This window comes from Cherax quadricarinatus, chromosome 43 (assembly GCF_038502225.1).
Source record: "Cherax quadricarinatus isolate ZL_2023a chromosome 43, ASM3850222v1, whole genome shotgun sequence".
NCBI classification, from domain to species: domain Eukaryota; kingdom Metazoa; phylum Arthropoda; class Malacostraca; order Decapoda; family Parastacidae; genus Cherax; species Cherax quadricarinatus.
The window spans coordinates 1531173-1550967 of NC_091334.1; the positions used below are offsets into that span (position 1 = coordinate 1531173).

The following is a 19795-nucleotide window of genomic DNA, read 5'->3' on the forward strand; positions in this document are numbered from 1 at the left end:
GTTGGTCTCATAGTAGTGCAGGAGTTGCTGTGGTTAGATGAAGACACTAAGATAGTTGAGAGCTTGGAGTAGGTAGTCGTCTGGCAGCGGGGTTGTGCTTGGAGTTTGTGGGGCAGTCTTCGTTTCACTCGGTAATTTTTCGGTTTGTAGGTATCACTGTTGATTATCTTGGGTCATGCTGGGTTCTACGTACGTTAGTGCAGTTATGATTGCAATTAGGACATCATTGAAGCGTTGGTGGGCTCTGCAGGTGAGAAAAAATGACAGTACTTGCTACCTCTGCTGCCGCTACTGAAGTGGCAATAACACTGTGTGTGTCTAAGATGCTAAGTCATAGCTATTGTAAAGACGTAAGTAATCATCTGACTTATTTTTGGGTTATTCTAGGTTCTCTACACATATGCTGCTATGTATGATAATCTATGTAACTGTATTTATGTATACCAGAATAAACTTACTATCATTATGTTTGTTACTTATAAAAATGACTGACGTCATAAAGCCTGATATCTCCCTCAAGGTTAAACAGTGATGCCTTCCTGTTTCGTGTTTTATCATATCTTTTATCATTTCTGAATCACAACAAAAAAATGCAGATATTCAACATATAAGATAGAACATCGAATTCGGTACTGAAGGAAACTATTTAATTATATTAAAAAAACATTGCAACAGCAAATGGCTTCTGAAGCTCCACGGGATGATGACGCCGTGCTCATACAAGGATGCCATTTATTGCCATCAGTATTCAGTTTGTCACAGATTTCGTATACATACTCGAACTTCCATAGTTTATGTACAGCACATGTTGAACCATCTCATTTAGCAAGTTCAACCTGCATAATATATGTACCCAATATATCAGTTATGATAGGATAACTAGACCTTCCCAAGGAGATTGTGTCGCCGTTGGCAATGGCGAAGCTGAGTCGAGAAGCATCGTGGGTGTTTAGTTCCTCCGTTACAAGCACAGTAACCCACCGCCTCCCGATGGCCCAACTAAATTGTTTATATAGTCGTTGACATAATCTACTTATGGCGTAAGCTTTACGTCAACTACATAAAAAGGTACGCTAGGCAATAATGCAATTTACTGTTTTTGTGACTAAACTAATTTACTAAGAGTGTTAAGTCTGCGAACGTAACCAGTTGTGTGCATGAGATATTTATCTTATAACGTTCTCACAGTAAGTGATGTTAGCAGATATATACAGACCTATGCAACAAATACACGACCGAGGTAACCAATACATGATGAAAGACGTAATAAATGCATGAGAAACAAGGTGACAAATCTCTGAGAAACAAGGTGACAAATCTCTGAGAAACAAGGTGACAAATCTCTGAGAAACAAGGTGATAAATGTATGAGAAAAAAGGTGACAAATATATAAGAAACAAGGTGACAAATGTATGAGAAACAAGGTGACAAATATATGAGAAACAAGATGAAAAATATATAAGAAACAAGGTGACAAATGTATGAGAAACAAGGTGACAAATGTATAAGGAACAAGGTGACAAATGTATAAGAAACAAGGTGACAAATGTATGAGAAACAAGGTGACAAATGTATAAGAAACAAGGTGACAAATGTATGAGAAACAAGGTGACAAATGTATGAGAAACAAGGTGACGAATGTATGAGAAACAAGGTGACAAATATATAAGAAACAAGGTGACAAGTATGAGAAACAAGGTGACAAATGTATGAGAAACAAGGTGACGAATGTATGAGAAACAAGGTGACAAATATATAAGAAACAAGGTGACAAGTATGAGAAACAAGGTGACAAATGTATGAGAAACAAGGTGACGAATGTATGAGAAACAAGGTGACAAATATATAAGAAACAAGGTGACGAATGTATGAGAAACAAGGTGACGAATGTATGAGAAACAAGGTGACAAATATATAAGAAACAAGGTGACAAATGTATGAGAAACAAGGTGACAAATGTATGAGAAACAAGGTGACGAATGTATGAGAAACAAGGTGACAAATATATAAGAAACAAGGTGACGAATGTATGAGAAACAAGGTGACGAATGTATAAGAAACAAGGTGACAAGTATGAGAAACAAGGTTACAAATGTATGAGAAACAAGGTGACAAACATATGAGAAACAAGGTGGCAATGTATAAGAAACAAGGTGACAAATATATAAGAAACAAGGTGACAAGTATGAGAAACAAGGTGACAAATGTATAAGAAACAAGGTGACAAATATATGAGAAACAAGGTGACAAATATATGAGAAACAAGGTGACAAATATATGAGAAACAAGGTGACAAATATATGAGAAACAAGGTGACAAACATATGAGAGACACGGTGGCAAATGTATGAGAAACAAGGTGACAAATATATGAGAAACAAGGTGGCAAATGTATGAGAAACAAGGTGGCAAATGTATGAGAAACAAGGTGACAAATATATGTATTTATGAGAAACAAGGTGACAAATATATATATATATATATATATATATATATATATATATATATATATATATATATATATATATATATATAGAGAGAGAGAGAGAGAGAGAGAGAGAGAGAGAGAGATATTAAATGGAGAGTTAGAGGTATTGGGAAGATGGAGGGAATATTTTGAGGAATTGTTAAATGTTGATGAAGATAGGGAAGCTGTGATTTCGTGTATAGGGCAAGGAGGAATAACATCTTGTATGTGAGGAACAGAGTACAGAGACTTATAAAAGGAGCAAAGGCAAAGCACTATTGCTCAAAAATTGAAGAGTATAAGCATAACCCCAGAAAGCTCTGGCAACAATTAAAACAGTTGGGGTATAGCCATAAGCCAGTAGATAGGTCTAACATAGTACTCACTATCGCTAATGAGATATGCCACGAAACATCTAAAGTGGCAAATTGCTTTAATTCCTACTACACATCTGTTGCATCAACACTAGTAAGTAAACTACCAGCTGCATCAAATACCTTTAACACAGACTCTGATAAGTTTCAAACATACTATACCAATAAAGGGGTAACCCCAAACAGTTGTCAACTAGTAAGTGTATCTCATGACTTCATTCAAAAAGAACTAAGCAGGTTAAACCCAACTAAGAGCACAGGCCCTGATAACATCCCGTCTAAGTACCTAAAAGATGGTGCTTCTGAACTGTCAATCCCTATTGCTCACATAATAAATCTATCAATCACCACTAATACCGTACCGGAGGGGTTCAAGGAGGCCAGAGTTACTCCTATCTTCAAGAAAAATAATAGGTCTGATGTAAGCAACTATAGACCTGTTAGTATACTCAGTATAATATCTAAAATTCTGGAGAGGGCGGTGTATTCTCAAGTAGTTAAGTACCTTAATGACAACAGCATTCTCCATAGCTATCAATCGGGCTTTAGAAGATCCTACTCAACCGACACCTCCCTTATTAATCTGATGGATTACCTGAGAACTGAAATGTCAAAAGGGAACCTCATAGGTATGGTAACCTTAGACCTGTAAAAGGCCTTCGATACTGTCAACCACAATATATTATGTAAGAAACTTCAAGCTATCGGTATAGGTTCTGTAGACTGATTTAAGTCCTACCTTAGCAACAGGAGACAAATAGTCAAAATCAACAAAACGGAATCAGAACCCCTGCCGATAACATGTGGAGTTCCCCAAGGTAGTATTCTGGGTCCCTTATTATTCTTATGTTATTTATGTCAATGATATGCCTATCAGTGTCAAGTGCAAACTCCTACTGTTTGCAGATGACAGTGCTCTGTTAGTGACAGGTAAAGACCCACAAGATATTGCTAATGTTTTAACACTGGAACTGGAGTCCTGCAGCAAATGCTTAATAGACAACAAACTATCATTACACCTAGGGAAAACTGAAGCCATTCTCTTTGGCACGAAACATAAACTGAGAAGGGTAAATAATTTTAATGTTCAGTGTAATGGAGAGCCCATCACTTTGGTTTCATCAGTAAAATATCTGGGAATCCCCTTTGACCCATGCATGTCAGGAGAATTGATAGGGAACAGTGTAGTAAAGAAAGCGAATGCCAGACTGAAGTTCCTGTATAGACAAGCACAGTGTCTACCTACTGAGGCTCGCAGGACCCTATGTCTAGCCCTTATACAATGCCATATGGATTACGCTTGCTCTTCATGGTACTCTGCCTTGACAAAAAAACTGAAAGACTGCAAATCACCCAGAACAAAATCGTAAGATTCATCCTGTGGCTGGGACCAAGAGAACATGTAGGCCAGGATGAATTACAGCAGTTGGATATGCTAAATGTTGAAGACAGAGTAAAACAACTGGAGCTAAATCATGTTTATAAAATTGCTCACAAACAGTGTCCAGAATATCTTGCTGTCAATTTTGTCAAGGTTGGGAACCAAAGCAATCATAGTACTAGGGGAGAGAGCACAACTTTGTAGTACCCACAGTCATTGGCCAGGCTTCAAACACCTTTTATTGTACAGCAATAAAGGAATGGAACAGACTACCCGCACATGTCAAAGCCAGTCATAGCATGAACCAGTTCAAGAAGAGTGCCAAAAGGTGTCTGATGAATGTAGCTACAGAAAGGGAGGGGAATGATTTTCTATTTTTTAGCTAAAATACGTGTAAATTTTACCTTATTCCTAGTAATGACCCTCGTATTGTAGATAGTCTTAATGACCTTGGTGTAGTAGATAGTCTTTTTAGTATGATAATAAGATGTTATCTTCATTGTAGAATAATAAGAAAATATTATAACCTTTATATTATAATAATAAGGTAAAAGGACCCCAATGGAAATAAGTCACTCTGTCTGACTTTTTTGGGTTATCCCAGGTTCTCTACACATATGCTGCTATGTATGATAATTCTATGTAACTGTATTTGTGTATACCTGAATAAACTTACTTACTTACTTACTAGTGAGGAAGAGCCAGTTGTGAGTGTTGGGGAAGTTCGTGAGGCAGTAGGTAAAATGAAAGGGGGTAAGGCAGCCGGGATTGATGAGATAAAGATAGAAATGTTAAAAGCAGGTGGGGATATAGTTTTGAAGTGGTGCAATTATTTAATAAATGTATGGAAAATGGAAAGGTACCTAGGGATTGGCAGAGAGCATGCCTAGTTCCTTTGTATAAAGGCAAAGGGGACAAAAGAGAGTGCAAAAATTATAGGGGGATAAGTTTGTTGAGTGTACCTGGTAAAGTGTATTAAGAGTAAGTGAATTAAGAGTAAGACGGAGAATAGGATAGCAGATGAACAAGGAGGCTTTAGGAAAGGTAGGGGGTGTGTGGACCAGGTGTTTACAGTGAAACACATAAGTGAACAGTATTTAGATAAGGCTTAAGAGGTCTTTGTGGCATTTATGGATTTGGAAAAGGCGTATGACGGGGGGGATAGGGGGACAATGTGGCAGATGTTGCAGGTGCATGGTGTAGGAGGTAGGTTACTGAAAGCAGTGAAGAGTTTTTACGAGGATAGTGAGGCTCAAGTAGGCCTTAGACAAGGATGTGTGATGTCACCGTGGTTGTTTAATATATTTATAGATGGGGTTGTAAGAGAAGTAAATGCGAGGGTCTTGGCAAGAGGCGTGGAGTTAAAAGATAAAGAATCACACAAAGTGGGAGTTGTCACAATTGCTCTTTGCTGATGACACTGTGCTCTTTGGAGATTCTGAAGAGAAGTTGCAGAGATTGGTGGAAGAATTTGGTAGGTATGCAAAAGAAGAAAATTAAAAGTGAATACAGGAAAGAGTAAGGTTATGAGGATAAAAAGATTAGGTGATGAAAGATTGGATATCAGATTGGAGGGAGAGGGTATGGAGGAGGTGAATGTATTCAGATATTTGGGAGTGGACGTGTCAGCGGATGGGTCTATGAAAGATGAGGTGAATCATCGAATTGATGAGGGGAAAAGGGTGAGTGGTGCACTTAGGAGTCTGTGGAGACAAAGAACTTTGTCCTTGGAGGCAAAGAGGGGAATGTATGAGAGTATAGTTTTACCAACGCTCTTATATGGGTGTGAAGCATGGGTGATGAATGTTGCAGCGAGGAGAAGGCTGGAGGCAGTGGAGATGTCATGTCTGAGGGCAATGTGTGGTGTGAATATAATGCAGAGAATTCGTAGTTTGGAAGTTAGGAGGAGGTGTGGGATTACCAAAACTGTTGTCCAGAGGGCTGAGGAAGGGTTGTTGAGGTGGTTCGGACATGTAGAGAGAATGGAGCGAAACAGAATGACTTCAAGACTGTATCAGTCTGTAGTGGAAGGAAGACGGGGTAGGGGTCGGCCTAAGAAAGGTTGGAGGGAGGGGGTAAAGGAGGTTTTGTGTGCGAGGGGCTTGGACTTCCAGCGGGCATGCGTGAGCGTGTTTGATAGGAGTGAATGGAGACAAATGGTTTTTAATACTTGACGTGCTGTTGGAGTGTGAGCAAAGTAACATTTATGAAGGGGTTCAGGGAAACCGGCAGGCCGGACTTGAGTCCTGGAGATGGGAAGTACAGTGCCTGCACTTTTAAGGAGGGGTGTTAATGTTGCAGTTTAAAAACTGTAGTGTAAAGCACCCTTTTGGCGAGACAGTGATGGAGTGAATGATGGTGAAAGTTTTTCTTTTTCGGGCCACCCTGCCTTGGTGGGAATCGGCCAGTGTGATAATAATATATATATATATATATATATATATATATATATATATATATATATATATATATATATATATAATATATATATTGTTCAACAAGTCGGCCGTCTCCCACCGAGGCAGGGTGACCCAAAAAAGAAAGAAAATCCCCAAAAAGAAAATACTTTCATCATCATTCAACACTTTCACCACACTCACACATAATCACTGTTTTTGCAGAGGTGCTCAGAATACAACAGTTTAGAAGCATATACGTATAAAGATACACAACATATCCCTCCAAACTGCCAATATCCCAAACCCCTCCTTTAAAGTGCAGGCATTGTACTTCCCATTTCCAGGACTCAAGTCCGACTATATAAAAATAACCGGTTTCCCTGAATCCCTTCACTAAATATTACCCTGCTCACACTCCAACAGATCGTCAGGTCCCAAGTACCATTCGTCTCCATTCACTCCTATCTAACACGCTCATGCACGCTTGCTGGAAGTCCAAGCCCCTCGCCCACAAAACCTCCCTTACCCCTTCCTTCCAACCTTTTCGAGGACGACCCCTACCCCGCCTTCCTTCCCCTATAGATTTATATGCTTTCCATGTCATTCTACTTTGATCCATTCTCTCTAAATGACCAAACCACCTCAACAACCCCTCTTCTGCCCTCTGACTAATACTTTTATTAACTCCACACCTTCTCCTAATTTCCACACTCCGAATTTTCTGCATAATATTTACACCACACATTGCCCTTAGACAGGACATCTCCACTGCCTCCAACCGTCTCCTCGCTGCTGCATTTACCACCCAAGCTTCACACCCATATAAGAGTGTTGGTACTACTATACTTTCATACATTCCCTTCTTTGCCTCCATAGATAACGTTTTTTGTATCCACATATTCCTCAACGCACCACTCACCTTTTTTCCTTCATCAGTTCTATGATTAACCTCATCCTTCATAAATCCATCTGCTGACATGTCAACTCCCAAGTATCTGAAAACATTCACTTCTTCCATACTCCTCCTCCCCAATTTGATATCCAATTTTTCTTTATCTAAATCATTTGATACCCTCATCACCTTACTCTTTTCTATGTTCACTTTCAACTTTCTACCTTTACACACATTCCCAAACTCATCCACTAACCTTTGCAATTTTTCTTTAGAATCTCCCATAAGCACAGTATCATCAGCAAAAAGTAACTGTGTCAATTCCCATTTTGAATTTGATTCCCCATAATTTAATCCCACCCCTCTCCCGAACACCCTAGCATTTACTTCTTTTACAACCCCATCTATAAATATATTAAACAACCATGGTGACATTACACATCCCTGTCTAAGACCTACTTTTACCGGGAAGTAGTCTCCCTCTCTTCTACACACCCTAACCTGAGCCTCACTATCCTCATAAAAACTCTTTACAGCATTTAGTAACTTACCACCTATTCCATATACTTGCAACATCTGCCACATTGCTCCCCTATCCACTCTATCATATGCCTTTTCTAAATCCATAAATGCAATAAAAACTTCCCTACCTTTATCTAAATACTGTTCACATATATGCTTCAATGTAAACACTTGATCTACACATCCCCTACCCACTCTGAAACCTCCTTGCTCATCCGCAATCCTACATTCTGTCTTACCTCTAATTCTTTCAATTATAACCCTACCGTACACTTTTCCTGGTATACTCAGTAAACTTATTCCTCTATAATTTTTACAATCTCTTTTGTCCCCTTTCCTTTATATAAAGGGACTATACATGCTCTCTGCCAATCCCTAGGTACCTTCCCCTCTTTCATACATTTATTAAACAAAAGTACCAACCACTCCAACACTATATCCCCCCCTGCTTTTAACATTTCTGTCATGATCCCATCAGTTCCAGCTGCTTTACCCCCTTTCATTCTACGTAATGCCTCACGTACCTCCCCCACACTTACATTCTGCTCTTCTTCACTCCTAAAAGATGGTATACCTCCCTGGCCAGTGCATGAAATTACTGCCTCCCTTTCTTCCTCAACATTTAAAAGTTCCTCAAAATATTCTCGCCATCTACCTAATACCTCCCTCTCCCCATCTACTAACTCCCCTACTCTGTTTTTAACTGACAAATCCATACGTTCCCTAGGCTTTCTTAACTTGTTTAACTCACTCCAAATTTTTTTCTTATTTTCATTAAAATTTCTTGACAGTGCCTCTCCCACTCTATCATCTGCTCTCCTTTTGCACTCTCTCACCACTCTCTTCACCTTTCTTTTACTCTCCATATACTCTACTCTTCTTATAACACTTCTGCTTTGTAAAAACCTCTCGTAAGCTACCTTTTTCTCTTTTATCACACCCTTTACTTCATCATTCCACCAATCACTCCTCTTTCCTCCTGCCCCCACCCTCCTATAACCACAAACTTCTGCCCCACATTCTAATACTGCATTTTTAAAACTATTCCAACCCTCTTCAACCCCCCCACTACTCATCTTTGCACTAGCCCACCTTTCTGCCAATAGTCGCTTATATCTCACCCGAACTTCCTCCTCCCTTAGTTTATACACTTTCACTTCCCTCTTACTTGTTGTTGCCACCTTCCTCTTGTCCCATCTACCTCTTACTCTAACTGTAGCTGTAACTAAATAATGATTCGATATATCAGTTGCCCCTCTATAAACATGTACATCCTGGAGCCTACCCATCAACCTTTTATCCACCAATACATAATCTAACAAACTACTTTCATTACGTGCTACATCATACCTTGTATATTTATTTATCCTCTTTTTCATAAAATATGTATTACTTATTACAAAATCTCTTTCTACACATAGCTCAATTAAAGGCTCCCCAATTGCATTTACACCTGGCACCACAAATTTACCTACTACTCCCTCCACAACATTTTTACCCACTTAAGCATTGAAATCCCCAACCACAAGCACTCTCACACTTGGTTCAAAACTCGCCACACATTCACTCAACATTTCCCAAAATCTCTCTCTCTCTCTCCTCTACACTTCTCTCTTCTCCAGGTGCATATACACTTACTATAACCCACTTTTCACATCCAACCTTTATTTTATTTCACATAATCCTTGAATTAATACATTTATAGTCCCTCTTTTCCTGCCATAGCTTATCCTTCAACATTATTGCTACTCCTTCTTTAGCTCTAACTCTATTTGAAACCCCTGACCTAATCCCATTTATTCCTCTCCACTGAAACTCTCCCACCCCCTTCAGCTTTGTTTCACTTAAAGCCAGGACATCCAGCTTCTTCTCATTCATAACATCCACAATCATCTCTTTCTTATCATTTGCACAACATCCACGCACATTCAGACTTCCCACTTTGACAATTTTCTTATTATTATTCTTTTTAGTAATTATTACAGGAAAAGGGGTTACTAGCCCATTGTTCCCGGCATTTTAGTTGACTTTTACAACACGCATGGCTTACGGAGGAAAGATTCTTATTCCACTTCCCCATGGATATAAAAGGAAAATTAATAAGACCAAGAACTATTAAGATAAAATCAAAGAAAACTCAGACGAGTTTATATAAATAAATGTGTACATGTATGTGTAGTGTGACCTAAGTGTAAGTAGAAGTAGCAAGACGTACTTGTAATCTTGCATATCTATGAGACAGACAAAAGACACCAGCAATCCTACCATCATGTAAGACAATTACAGGCTTTCATTTTACACTCACTTGGCAGGACGGTAGTACCTCCCTGGGTGGTTGCTGTCTACCAACCTACTACCACAGGACGGTAGTACCTCCCTGGGTGGTTGCTGTCTACCAACCTACTACCACAGGACGGTAGTACCTCCCTGGGTGGTTGCTGTCTACAAACCTACTACCACAGGACGGTAGTACCTACCTGGGTGGTTGCTGTCTACCAACCTACTACCACAGGACGGTAGTACCTCCCTGGGTGGTTGCTGTCTACCAACCTACTACCACAGGACGGTAGTACCTCCCTGGGTGGTTGCTGTCTACAAACCTACTACCACAGGACGGTAGTACCTACCTGGGTGGTTGCTGTCTACCAACCTACTACCACAGGACGGTAGTACCTCCCTGGGTGGTTGCTGTCTACCAACTTACTACCACAGAACGGTAGTACCTCCCTGGGTGGTTGCTGTCTACCAACTTACTACCACAGAACGGTAGTACCTCCCTGGGTGGTTGCTGTCTACCAACTTACTACCACAGGACGGTAGTACCTCCCTGGGTGGTTGCTGTCTACCAACTTACTACCACAGGACGGTAGTACCTCCCTGGGTGGTTGCTGTCGTGCCGAATAGGTAGAACTGGTCAATTAACAAGAAATCATTTAAAATTAAGTCCTTTCTAAAATTTTCTCTTATACATTTAACGATATATATTTTTTCATTAATGTAATGTAAAAATTAATAATTTTGTACCAAAAGAACCTTAGAAAATTTACCTAATCTTATTATAACAAGTGCAATTTAGCTTAATCCAACTAAATATATTTTAGATAAGTTTACGATAATATAATAATAAACGAAAGCAATGAAATATATTTTTATTCGTTAGGATCAGAATGATTTTTGCTAAATTATTGCCTTATTCAGCAAGAAGAGCTTTGCTATTTAAGACAAAATCGCAAGTTTTACTTATTCTGCATGACATATATATATATATATATATATATATATATATATATATATATATATATATATATATATATATATATATATAAATATATATATAATGGAATGATGATGTAAAGAGAGTAGTAAGGGAGAAAAAGTTAGCATATGAGAAGTTTTTACAAAGTACAAGTGATGCAAGGAGGGAAGAGTATATGGAGAAAAAGAGAGAGGTTAAGAGAGTGGTGAAGCAATGTAAAAAGAGAGCAAATGAGAGAGTGGGTGAGATGTTATCAACAAATTTTCTTGAAAGTAAGAAAAAGTTTTGGAGTGAGATTAACAAGTTGAGGAAGCCTAGGGATCAAATGGATTTGTTAGTTAAAAATAGGAGAGGAGAGTTATTAAATGGAGAGTTAGAGGTATCGAGAAGATGGAGGGAATATTTTGAGGAATTGTTAAATGTTGATGAAGATAGGGAAGCTGTGATTTCGTGTATAGGGCAAGGAGGAATAACATCTTGTAGGAGTGAGGAAGAGCCAGTTGTGAGTGTGGGGGAAGTTCGTGAGGCAGTAGGTAAAATGAAAGGGGGTAAGGCATCCGGGATTGATGGGATAAAGATAGAAATGTTAAAAGCAGGTGGGGATATAGTTTTGGAGTGGTTGGTGCAATTATTTAATAAATGTATGGAAGAGGGTAAGGTACCTAGGGATTGGCAGAGAGCATGCATAGTTCCTCTGTATAAAAGTAAAGGGGATAAAAGAGAGTGCAAAAATTATAGAGGAATAAGTCTGTTGAGTATACCTAGTAAAGTGTATGGTAGAGTTATTATTGAAAGATTTAAGAGTAAGACGGAAAGTAAGATAGCAGATGAACAAGGAGGCTTTAGGAAAAGTAGGGGGCATGTAGACCAAGTGAAACATATAGGTGAAGAGTATTTAGATAAGGCTTAAAAGTTTTTTGTTGCATTTATGTATTTGGAAAAGGCATATGACACAGTAGATAGGGGGGCAATGTGGCACATGTGGCAGGTGTATGGTGTAGGAGGTAGGTTACTGAAAGCAGTGAAGAGTTTTTACGAGGATAGTGAGGCTCAAGTTAGAGTATGTAGGAAAGAGGGAGATTATTTCCCAGTAAAATTAGGCCTTATGGTGAGCTTATGGCGCTGACAGTGCCATAGAGGTCGGGAATGATGTCTTGAGTAAGCTGCTACAGATGCGTAGTTGTATTGTCCTCGTATACAACAAACTCACTTTGACATTATTCATTATTCTCGGTAGGGAGATATTTTGTCCCTTTCTTCATTATACCTGAGTGCATACTGCGGCAGACTTTTACACTTTATCGGGATTATACCGCGGATCAATACACTCGTGTTTCTTTAGTTTTACACTAATTAAATTTCTTAGTGGAGATTGATAGTATTTCAGGGTCTACTTCACAAATTCACTGTTGTCTTTGATCTCATTGGGAGATTGCGTGACGTATGTATGTTCCGAGTCCTGAAGTGAATCTGCCCCGTCCTGTGGGCCCGCCCTCGAGTTTCTCCTAAGCACAAAGGAAATGCTGAACTCAGCTTTACATACGCTCGTTACTAGTGTCTGTGCAACAGTGTTTAACACAAGAGGGTAGGTTTCTTGTTATTTAGCTGTAGGCCAGAAATTACAATGTCCCTGACTTGTAGACCATGTTGGGGGAGGTAAGAAGAGTACACTAGCCCTTTGTGAGAGTTCTAAGTCCCTCAGAGGGCAGAGGGGGGGCTGAAAGATACCCCATTTACTGGAGATTTTTCTCCACACTGGGGGGATGGGAGGGCGAACGTTTTCTGTAGGTGACCTATTCATCTCTACACATCATTTTTATTTTCTCACTAACTACCACTGCTGATTGTCTTTTCTTAACAACTTTCTGTGGGATTTTTTTTTCTTTTTTTATGAATCACTAAGTTTGTTTTCAACACTAATTCTAACGGCATTAGTTGATATATTGTCTGCTTATTCACTGCACCTTTGCTCAAAACTTCAACTGTCCTGATGGTTCCATTTGCATCAGGATGTATGGTCACAATTTTTCCAAGAGGCCATTGAGACCTTGGACCATCATTATCAATAACCACTATGTCATCAGGTCTTAAGGACGTATGATTTTCAGGAACTCCGGTTCCATAGACGCGTTCTCTCAGTGAGATGAGATAGTCTCGCCAAATTGTCTCCGAACGTTCAATTACTTTATTGAGGTGCTTGAATTTACGGCTGAGTTGCTCAGGTTCGAGATAAGTAGGATCTTCCATTATCTCCTTATCATCCATGGGAGGAATTGGTTCGAGCCTTCTGCCATGGAGTAAATAAGACAGACTTAACACTTCCAAATTATCCAGGTCATCGGTAACATAAGTTAGAGTTCTGTTGTTGACTCTATTTTCTTCTTCAGTTACAACTGTTCGAAATTTTTCTAAGTCTTCCTTAAACAACGTTTTACAACAGCAATCATTCTTTCATAAAATCCGCCGTGCTATGGAGCATTGGGAGGAATGTCTCCAACGACAACTGCGTTGATTCGTGTGGGTAACAAGCAGGTTGCAACACTAGGGTTGGAAACAGTAAATGTATAAAAGGCATTCAGCATGAAGTTATAAATAAAAACAATAGATCAGGTCAGCAAACAAAGGGGGACAGCAGAGGGCAGCAAGGGACTAGCTCCCTTAAGGTTTACTATACTAATAGCAGGAGTGTAAACACACAAACATATATTTACTTAATTATGATTATTATTATAATCATAGGGGAGCGGTAACCTCGTAGGATTATACAGCGCAAGTGGGGGGGAAGGGAATGGAAAGCATTCGGGCTCAATTCAGGGAAATGGAGCACAGATCCAATTCCCTAGATCAAGAGCCCCTCACCAGAGTCAAGGAACCTCCCTTAAGGGGTTATTCACTTAGAAATTTTTATATTTCGCCACAGTAGAATTTTATAGCCTCACTTATGTTTTGTGTTCATTGAGGTAGACGAGGCTGAGCTTCTAGGATCCTGCAGTGATCGAAATTTATATAGGAGTTGATTTAGATTTTTGGTGCCTTAACCCACAAACGTCGTCTTTTGACGTTTCCGCTATTGGACTGGATTCCTTTGTAGGAAATACATCGATTTTACTTAAATAATAGAAATTAAGAAGGTTTGTACATATTTAGTGAACGTTAATTTTTCATTGTTGAAAAGTAAATGATTCAGCAGATAAGATGCAACTGCAGATATTTAAAATCAATAGTATCTGAATTTTTAACAGGACCTCTTAATATGTGTTTCATTCTAACTTTGATTACTAAACATTCCTCAATAATTTTTTGGTTTATATTACAGATGTTTATGGGTGGTGCAAGGTGGTCGGAGGGCCTGGTGATGGCACTCATGCCGGTTAGTCCTCCTCTTCTGCGTGCTGATGACCACCTTCTGTTGCGCTACTACGCTGCGATCATGAGAGTAGTGCGTCCTGTCTTTGTTCGGGTCCTGCAACTCTTCACTAACAACAGGAAAACCTTCAAGGAGCTTCTCTTTGAGCTTCCGGATTACTCCAACAGACAATACAAAAATGACTTCAGCAAAGAAGAGAGACAAAAGCTGGATAATAATGCTTCTAGTAACACTTTTGATATAACATTGCTGTTCTTGTTGCTGCAGCGTGTGTGTGGCCTTCCCAGCATTAACCATCAGAATTGGTCCACGCCGGATACACTGGAAAACAATTTAAAAAGACTGAAAAATCATAGGAATGATTTAGCTCATGAAGACCTAGCATTTTCTCCCGATGATCTGCAACGTTGTTTGTCTAACATAGAGGACCTTTGTCGTGAGGTGTTGAAGGAAACTGGCCGTAGATGCCAATGTACTGTGATAGATGATATTCGGGTGATGGAAGAAAGTTTAGAGGAGATATTAACGGGAGGTATAGATCTTTGGCAACCTTACAGAGAGGCGCTTTATAATCTACAGAAGGAACATTGCAACTTATTGATAAGAGAAGGTAGAAAAGAAATGAAGGAATTGTCAAAGAAACATCGCATTCTTAACCCATTTGTGTGGCTGCTGGAAGACAGATTTGCTCACTTGGATGTTGGTCACATATTTACAAATTTATACATAGAGGGGCAGAGGGAGGTCAGTACACGTGACATTTTCACTATACCTCTTAATTCAGGAAAATATCCTGATGTGTTAATAATGGTTGGACCACCGGGTATAGGGAAAACGAGCCTGACAAAATTTTGTTTACATGACTGGCTGTCAACTTCTTCTTCTATCTGTGGGATGGATAATTATGATATTGTACTGCTAGTGGAATTAAGACATGTTACAAGTGAAAATATCCAGGACCTAGTGTGTGAAGAGCTCCTTCCGCGAACATGTCTTCAGTTGGAGCGCGAAGATGTTCTGACATCACTGAGGCAAGTGTCAACTCTCTGGCTTCTGGATGGCTATGATGAAGCTACTAACAAAACGAAAGATTTAGTTAAGGAAATTATGAAAAAATTTCACAACTCTCAAATCATGATAACTTCTCGGCCTGACAATTCCAATGACCTTCATCTGTTAATTAATGAGGTACATGTTAGTAACACGTTGTATCAGCTGAGAGGGTTATCTCCAACTATGTGGAATGTTTATGCTGAGAAACTGTTTTCTGTGTCTGTAGCAGATGAAGACATCCGCCGGGATTCTTGCGAGAAATTTATTAAATTTCTGAAAGAGAAAGAACAAGATATGTTTGAAATATTTAGTGTACCTTTGTTCGTGGTGATGCTGGTGGTGCTATGGCTGGAGAGTCCAGCAGAAGTTACCGGAGCCACCACAGTCACCAGACTCTACCACATCCTCATCAACCTCATCGTCAACAGGATGACCAGACGCCCCCAGCTGACAGCTTTAGGATTCACTCAAAGCCAACTTCAGCGCAAGATAAATAATTTTCTTAATTTACTCGGCAAAATGTTCTGGGAAAATTCAAAAATCCTTATATTTTTTCTTCTGAGTGATCAAATTAAACAAATAGAAGAACTGTGTGAGAATTCTGGGTTGCCGTTCAGGGAATGCATGTCACCATTCTTCCTGGTGATAGTGAAGGCAACAACTACTGGGACAACTGAAGAATATCATCCACTTCACCGGACAGTGCAAGAGTTCCTCGCTGCCCGAGCATTTTGCAACTGCATGATAACTCAAGGTTGTGATGTGCTTACCCTCGCTGCTCAGTGGATGCTAAAGCACAGGGAAAATCCATACCAACAAATGTCTTATGAAAATGAGTCTTGCAATAAAACGACCAGTAAAACAAATTTTGTTATGGAGAAACTCCATGAAGGAAGTGATGACGTCTATGACGATTACCACTTTGTGTCCACAAATTTTTCTTCGGTAAATTGCTTTTGCTCATTATTCATGGATTTATTTAGTGAGATTAATGATCCTGGCGAGTTTGAGAGGGAATTCTGCAGCCACTATTTTTTAAATATGACATCTGGTAGCTTGTTGATCCCATTTGTATGTGGATATCTCAAAATGAATGATGCATTAACGCGATCTAGGGCAGAACAAATGATATATGTCGCTATTTGTGGTCAATATAAAATTAGGCAATATTCTCTTTGGATGAAGCTTATTCATGAAACTGAGGAAGATAAAGAATTTATTCAGGAGTTAAATTCACAATTATTCTCTTACCAGTGGAATCCTAGTCCATTAGAGCTACCAACAGTGGCAAAACTCTTAGAGTTTATTACCCCAGAGTCAGTCCACGTTCATCTCTGTCGTTTAGATGACTACAGTAATAATAAGACATTTATTGATGAACTTCGTATACTTGCCAGATTTCCAATTAGAATTTCTCTCGATTTGCAAAATTCAATGTTGTCGAATATGAGACGCTTCTTAATATATGCTCAAGAGTGTTTGGCAGTACTGTTGGACCCAAGAGCCTCTTGCCACCTAACTGCTCTGTGTTGCCCACTAAACAAGGAAAGTTTATCACTGTTGCGTCATGCTCAACACCTTGAAGATCTGTATGTGAGGGTCGACAACCTGGAAGATCTGCAAACTTTAGCTCAGATTACAGACAGTCTCCAGAACCTTCAGAACCTATCAGCTTTCATAAATTTTACTTTACTAAATATTCGTGTCAAAATGCTTCCAACATTTAGATTAAAACAACACATTCAGCAGAATCATAATTTTGCGGACTTTGAAAGTACTTATATAGAAATGCTTGGACAAGATACTTTTCCAGAATATGATCTCATATACCTCAAGCCTCACAAATGCCCGCCACCCAAGGTTCCAAGTCATAAACTGTTGCATAGATTCTCGAAGAAAAAGACAATGAAGAAGAGAAGAAAAATGAATCATTTGCGCGAGCCAACAATAACAGTTATTCCATATCCCACTCACGATATCCCTCCTCACCTTTATGAGTCATATCAGAGGATGTGGAACATGCCGTCTGCCCACTGCCACTCCCAGTGTGCTGAACGTCAATATGATCCAGATTTGTGCAATGACAAGTGCGCTCACAGAAGCTTCCCTCCTCCAGAGCAAACAAAGCAGGAGTGGTTTGACTGTCACAAAGCAATAAGCTACCATCATGTATGCCTTAAAAAGTTGAGATCATTTTATAAAATAATGTGGAAAATAATAGTTCAAAAATACAAACCCAAGAGACATATGTACACAAAATATTATGACTCGTATATTAAAACTTTTTGTTATGAAATGAAGGATGAGCAGTTCCGTGAGAGTATACATGATATATTTATTGACTCACTTGAGGTGTGTGAATTACTTTTGTTTGAACACAAAGTATGCATCCAGAAACACCGAAAACATCTGACACACTTAAGGGAACCTAAAAATCCAGTTTCTTCTGTTCAGTTTATTTTAATTGATCCTTTCGTTGTAGATGAAGCAGCGTTTAGTTGTTTGGTGTATAAACTCTGCCCTAATCCACAGAGAATTGCGTTACTGCATACCAAGCCAGTGACTCTTAGTGATACAAGTATTGCTTACCATGTGTTGCATTTATATGAGTCATTCACTAGTGTTAAGCTTATAAACATACACTTTTCTGCCTCTTCTACTCAGGAGATTCTCTCATATCCTGGAAGATGTAATACCAGTATTGAAAATGAAATAAATTTTATTCAGACAAGTGCACCACATTTGACACTTGTCGTGTCTTTTACTTTTGATCAAGAAATAAATCCAGAATCATGTGGTCAGGTGATGTATAACTTTTGATAAAGAAATAAATCCAACATCATATGGTGAGATTATGTATGCAAATGCATTTCAAAATTTTTCATTTAATATTTATTTAGGTATCCCCGAAGGGGGCCTTTAATTTGTTGCCTTATTTTTCTTCCAACTTTTAAATTTTATTTCGCCTCATCGGATTGTCTTTAAATTTTGAATGTTTTGATCTTTCTAGAAATGCCATGTACAGATGTACGATGATCAAAGTTATTGAAACAATTCCCAATATCTTGGAATGTTTCTGATAACTTGCTAAACGCTCAGCAGTACAACTTCTAACGTACAAAAATGGTGCCTCATAATTAGTAAACAATGAAGAGAGAAACTAAATTGGGTTGGTGCAGATTTGATTATTTGGTGTGTAAAATGGTACGAAATTTTCATTCCCATTTTATCAAGTTAAAAGTAGTTTAGTTTTCGTCTTCTGAGACTTAAATATTTAACGTCTGATGTATATTATGGTCAGTATAGCAGTCACTCAGTTTGTGGGTCAGCAAACTTGTCAATGTTGAAACTCTTCAGAAAACTTGGAATCAATAATTGGAAATTTTATCATATTAGACTTTTTTTTTAAGAACTGCTAATTTTTCTTTCTTAGAGAAATGAGGAAAAGTTTGAACCTAATACAAGTGAAAAAAAAGCTGAGAAACATTAAAATTTCTCTTTTGAAATATGATGAATTAAATGAACTCTTAAAAGCTGTGATCTGTCCCATTGTGAGCTGCAATTTTCTCGTCTCATCTAAAGTTTTTGTTATAGCCTCTGAACGCCTTATCCAACTGCCTTCAAGTTTTAGAGTTTATTGAATTATAACAAGATTGAGACTCATAGGGCAGGTAATCTCTGTTCGGTTTTGTTAGACCATTCCCAAAATGGATTTCCACAAGACAGCTATAAGCAGGCTCTACTGACTGGCTTCACAATTTCAGGTATCACAGAGTGATTGACTTAGAGACACGATATTGGTAATGGAGAGAATGGTCGTGATATTGGTGGCATGGGGAACTGACCTGTATGTGAATTATATCCTGTCCTAAAGAGCCTTACATAAAGTCGGTCTGCACTCAACTACATCCTTCAACCGCCCTGACCTGGACATATCCCCACATTGCCGATGGATTTATAATTAGTTAATATGAGGAGTGTCATTCCTTATGTATTAATAAGGTGCTCCAGAGCTTCAACTATGCTCGAAGGATCATTAAGTTTAATTGCACTGATATTCATTAGTAGATTGTAGAACATTTAAT

The 19795-nt window shown here is 38.8% G+C and overlaps 1 protein-coding gene across 1 annotated transcript in view; it reads left to right on the top strand.

Moving 5' to 3' along the window:
* The first annotated feature begins 886 nt into the window (after positions 1-886).
* LOC128694356 (uncharacterized) overlaps positions 887-19795 on the top strand; it is a 23765-nt gene continuing 4856 nt past the window's right edge. The window contains exons 1-2 of the mRNA XM_053784470.2: positions 887-1068; positions 14607-19795. The exon at positions 14607-19795 is cut by the window's right edge and continues 4856 nt beyond it. Of these exons, the coding sequence (XP_053640445.2) occupies positions 14607-18530 (3924 nt within the window). The 5' untranslated portion in view covers positions 887-1068 and the 3' untranslated portion in view covers positions 18531-19795. The remainder of the gene's footprint in view (positions 1069-14606) is intronic.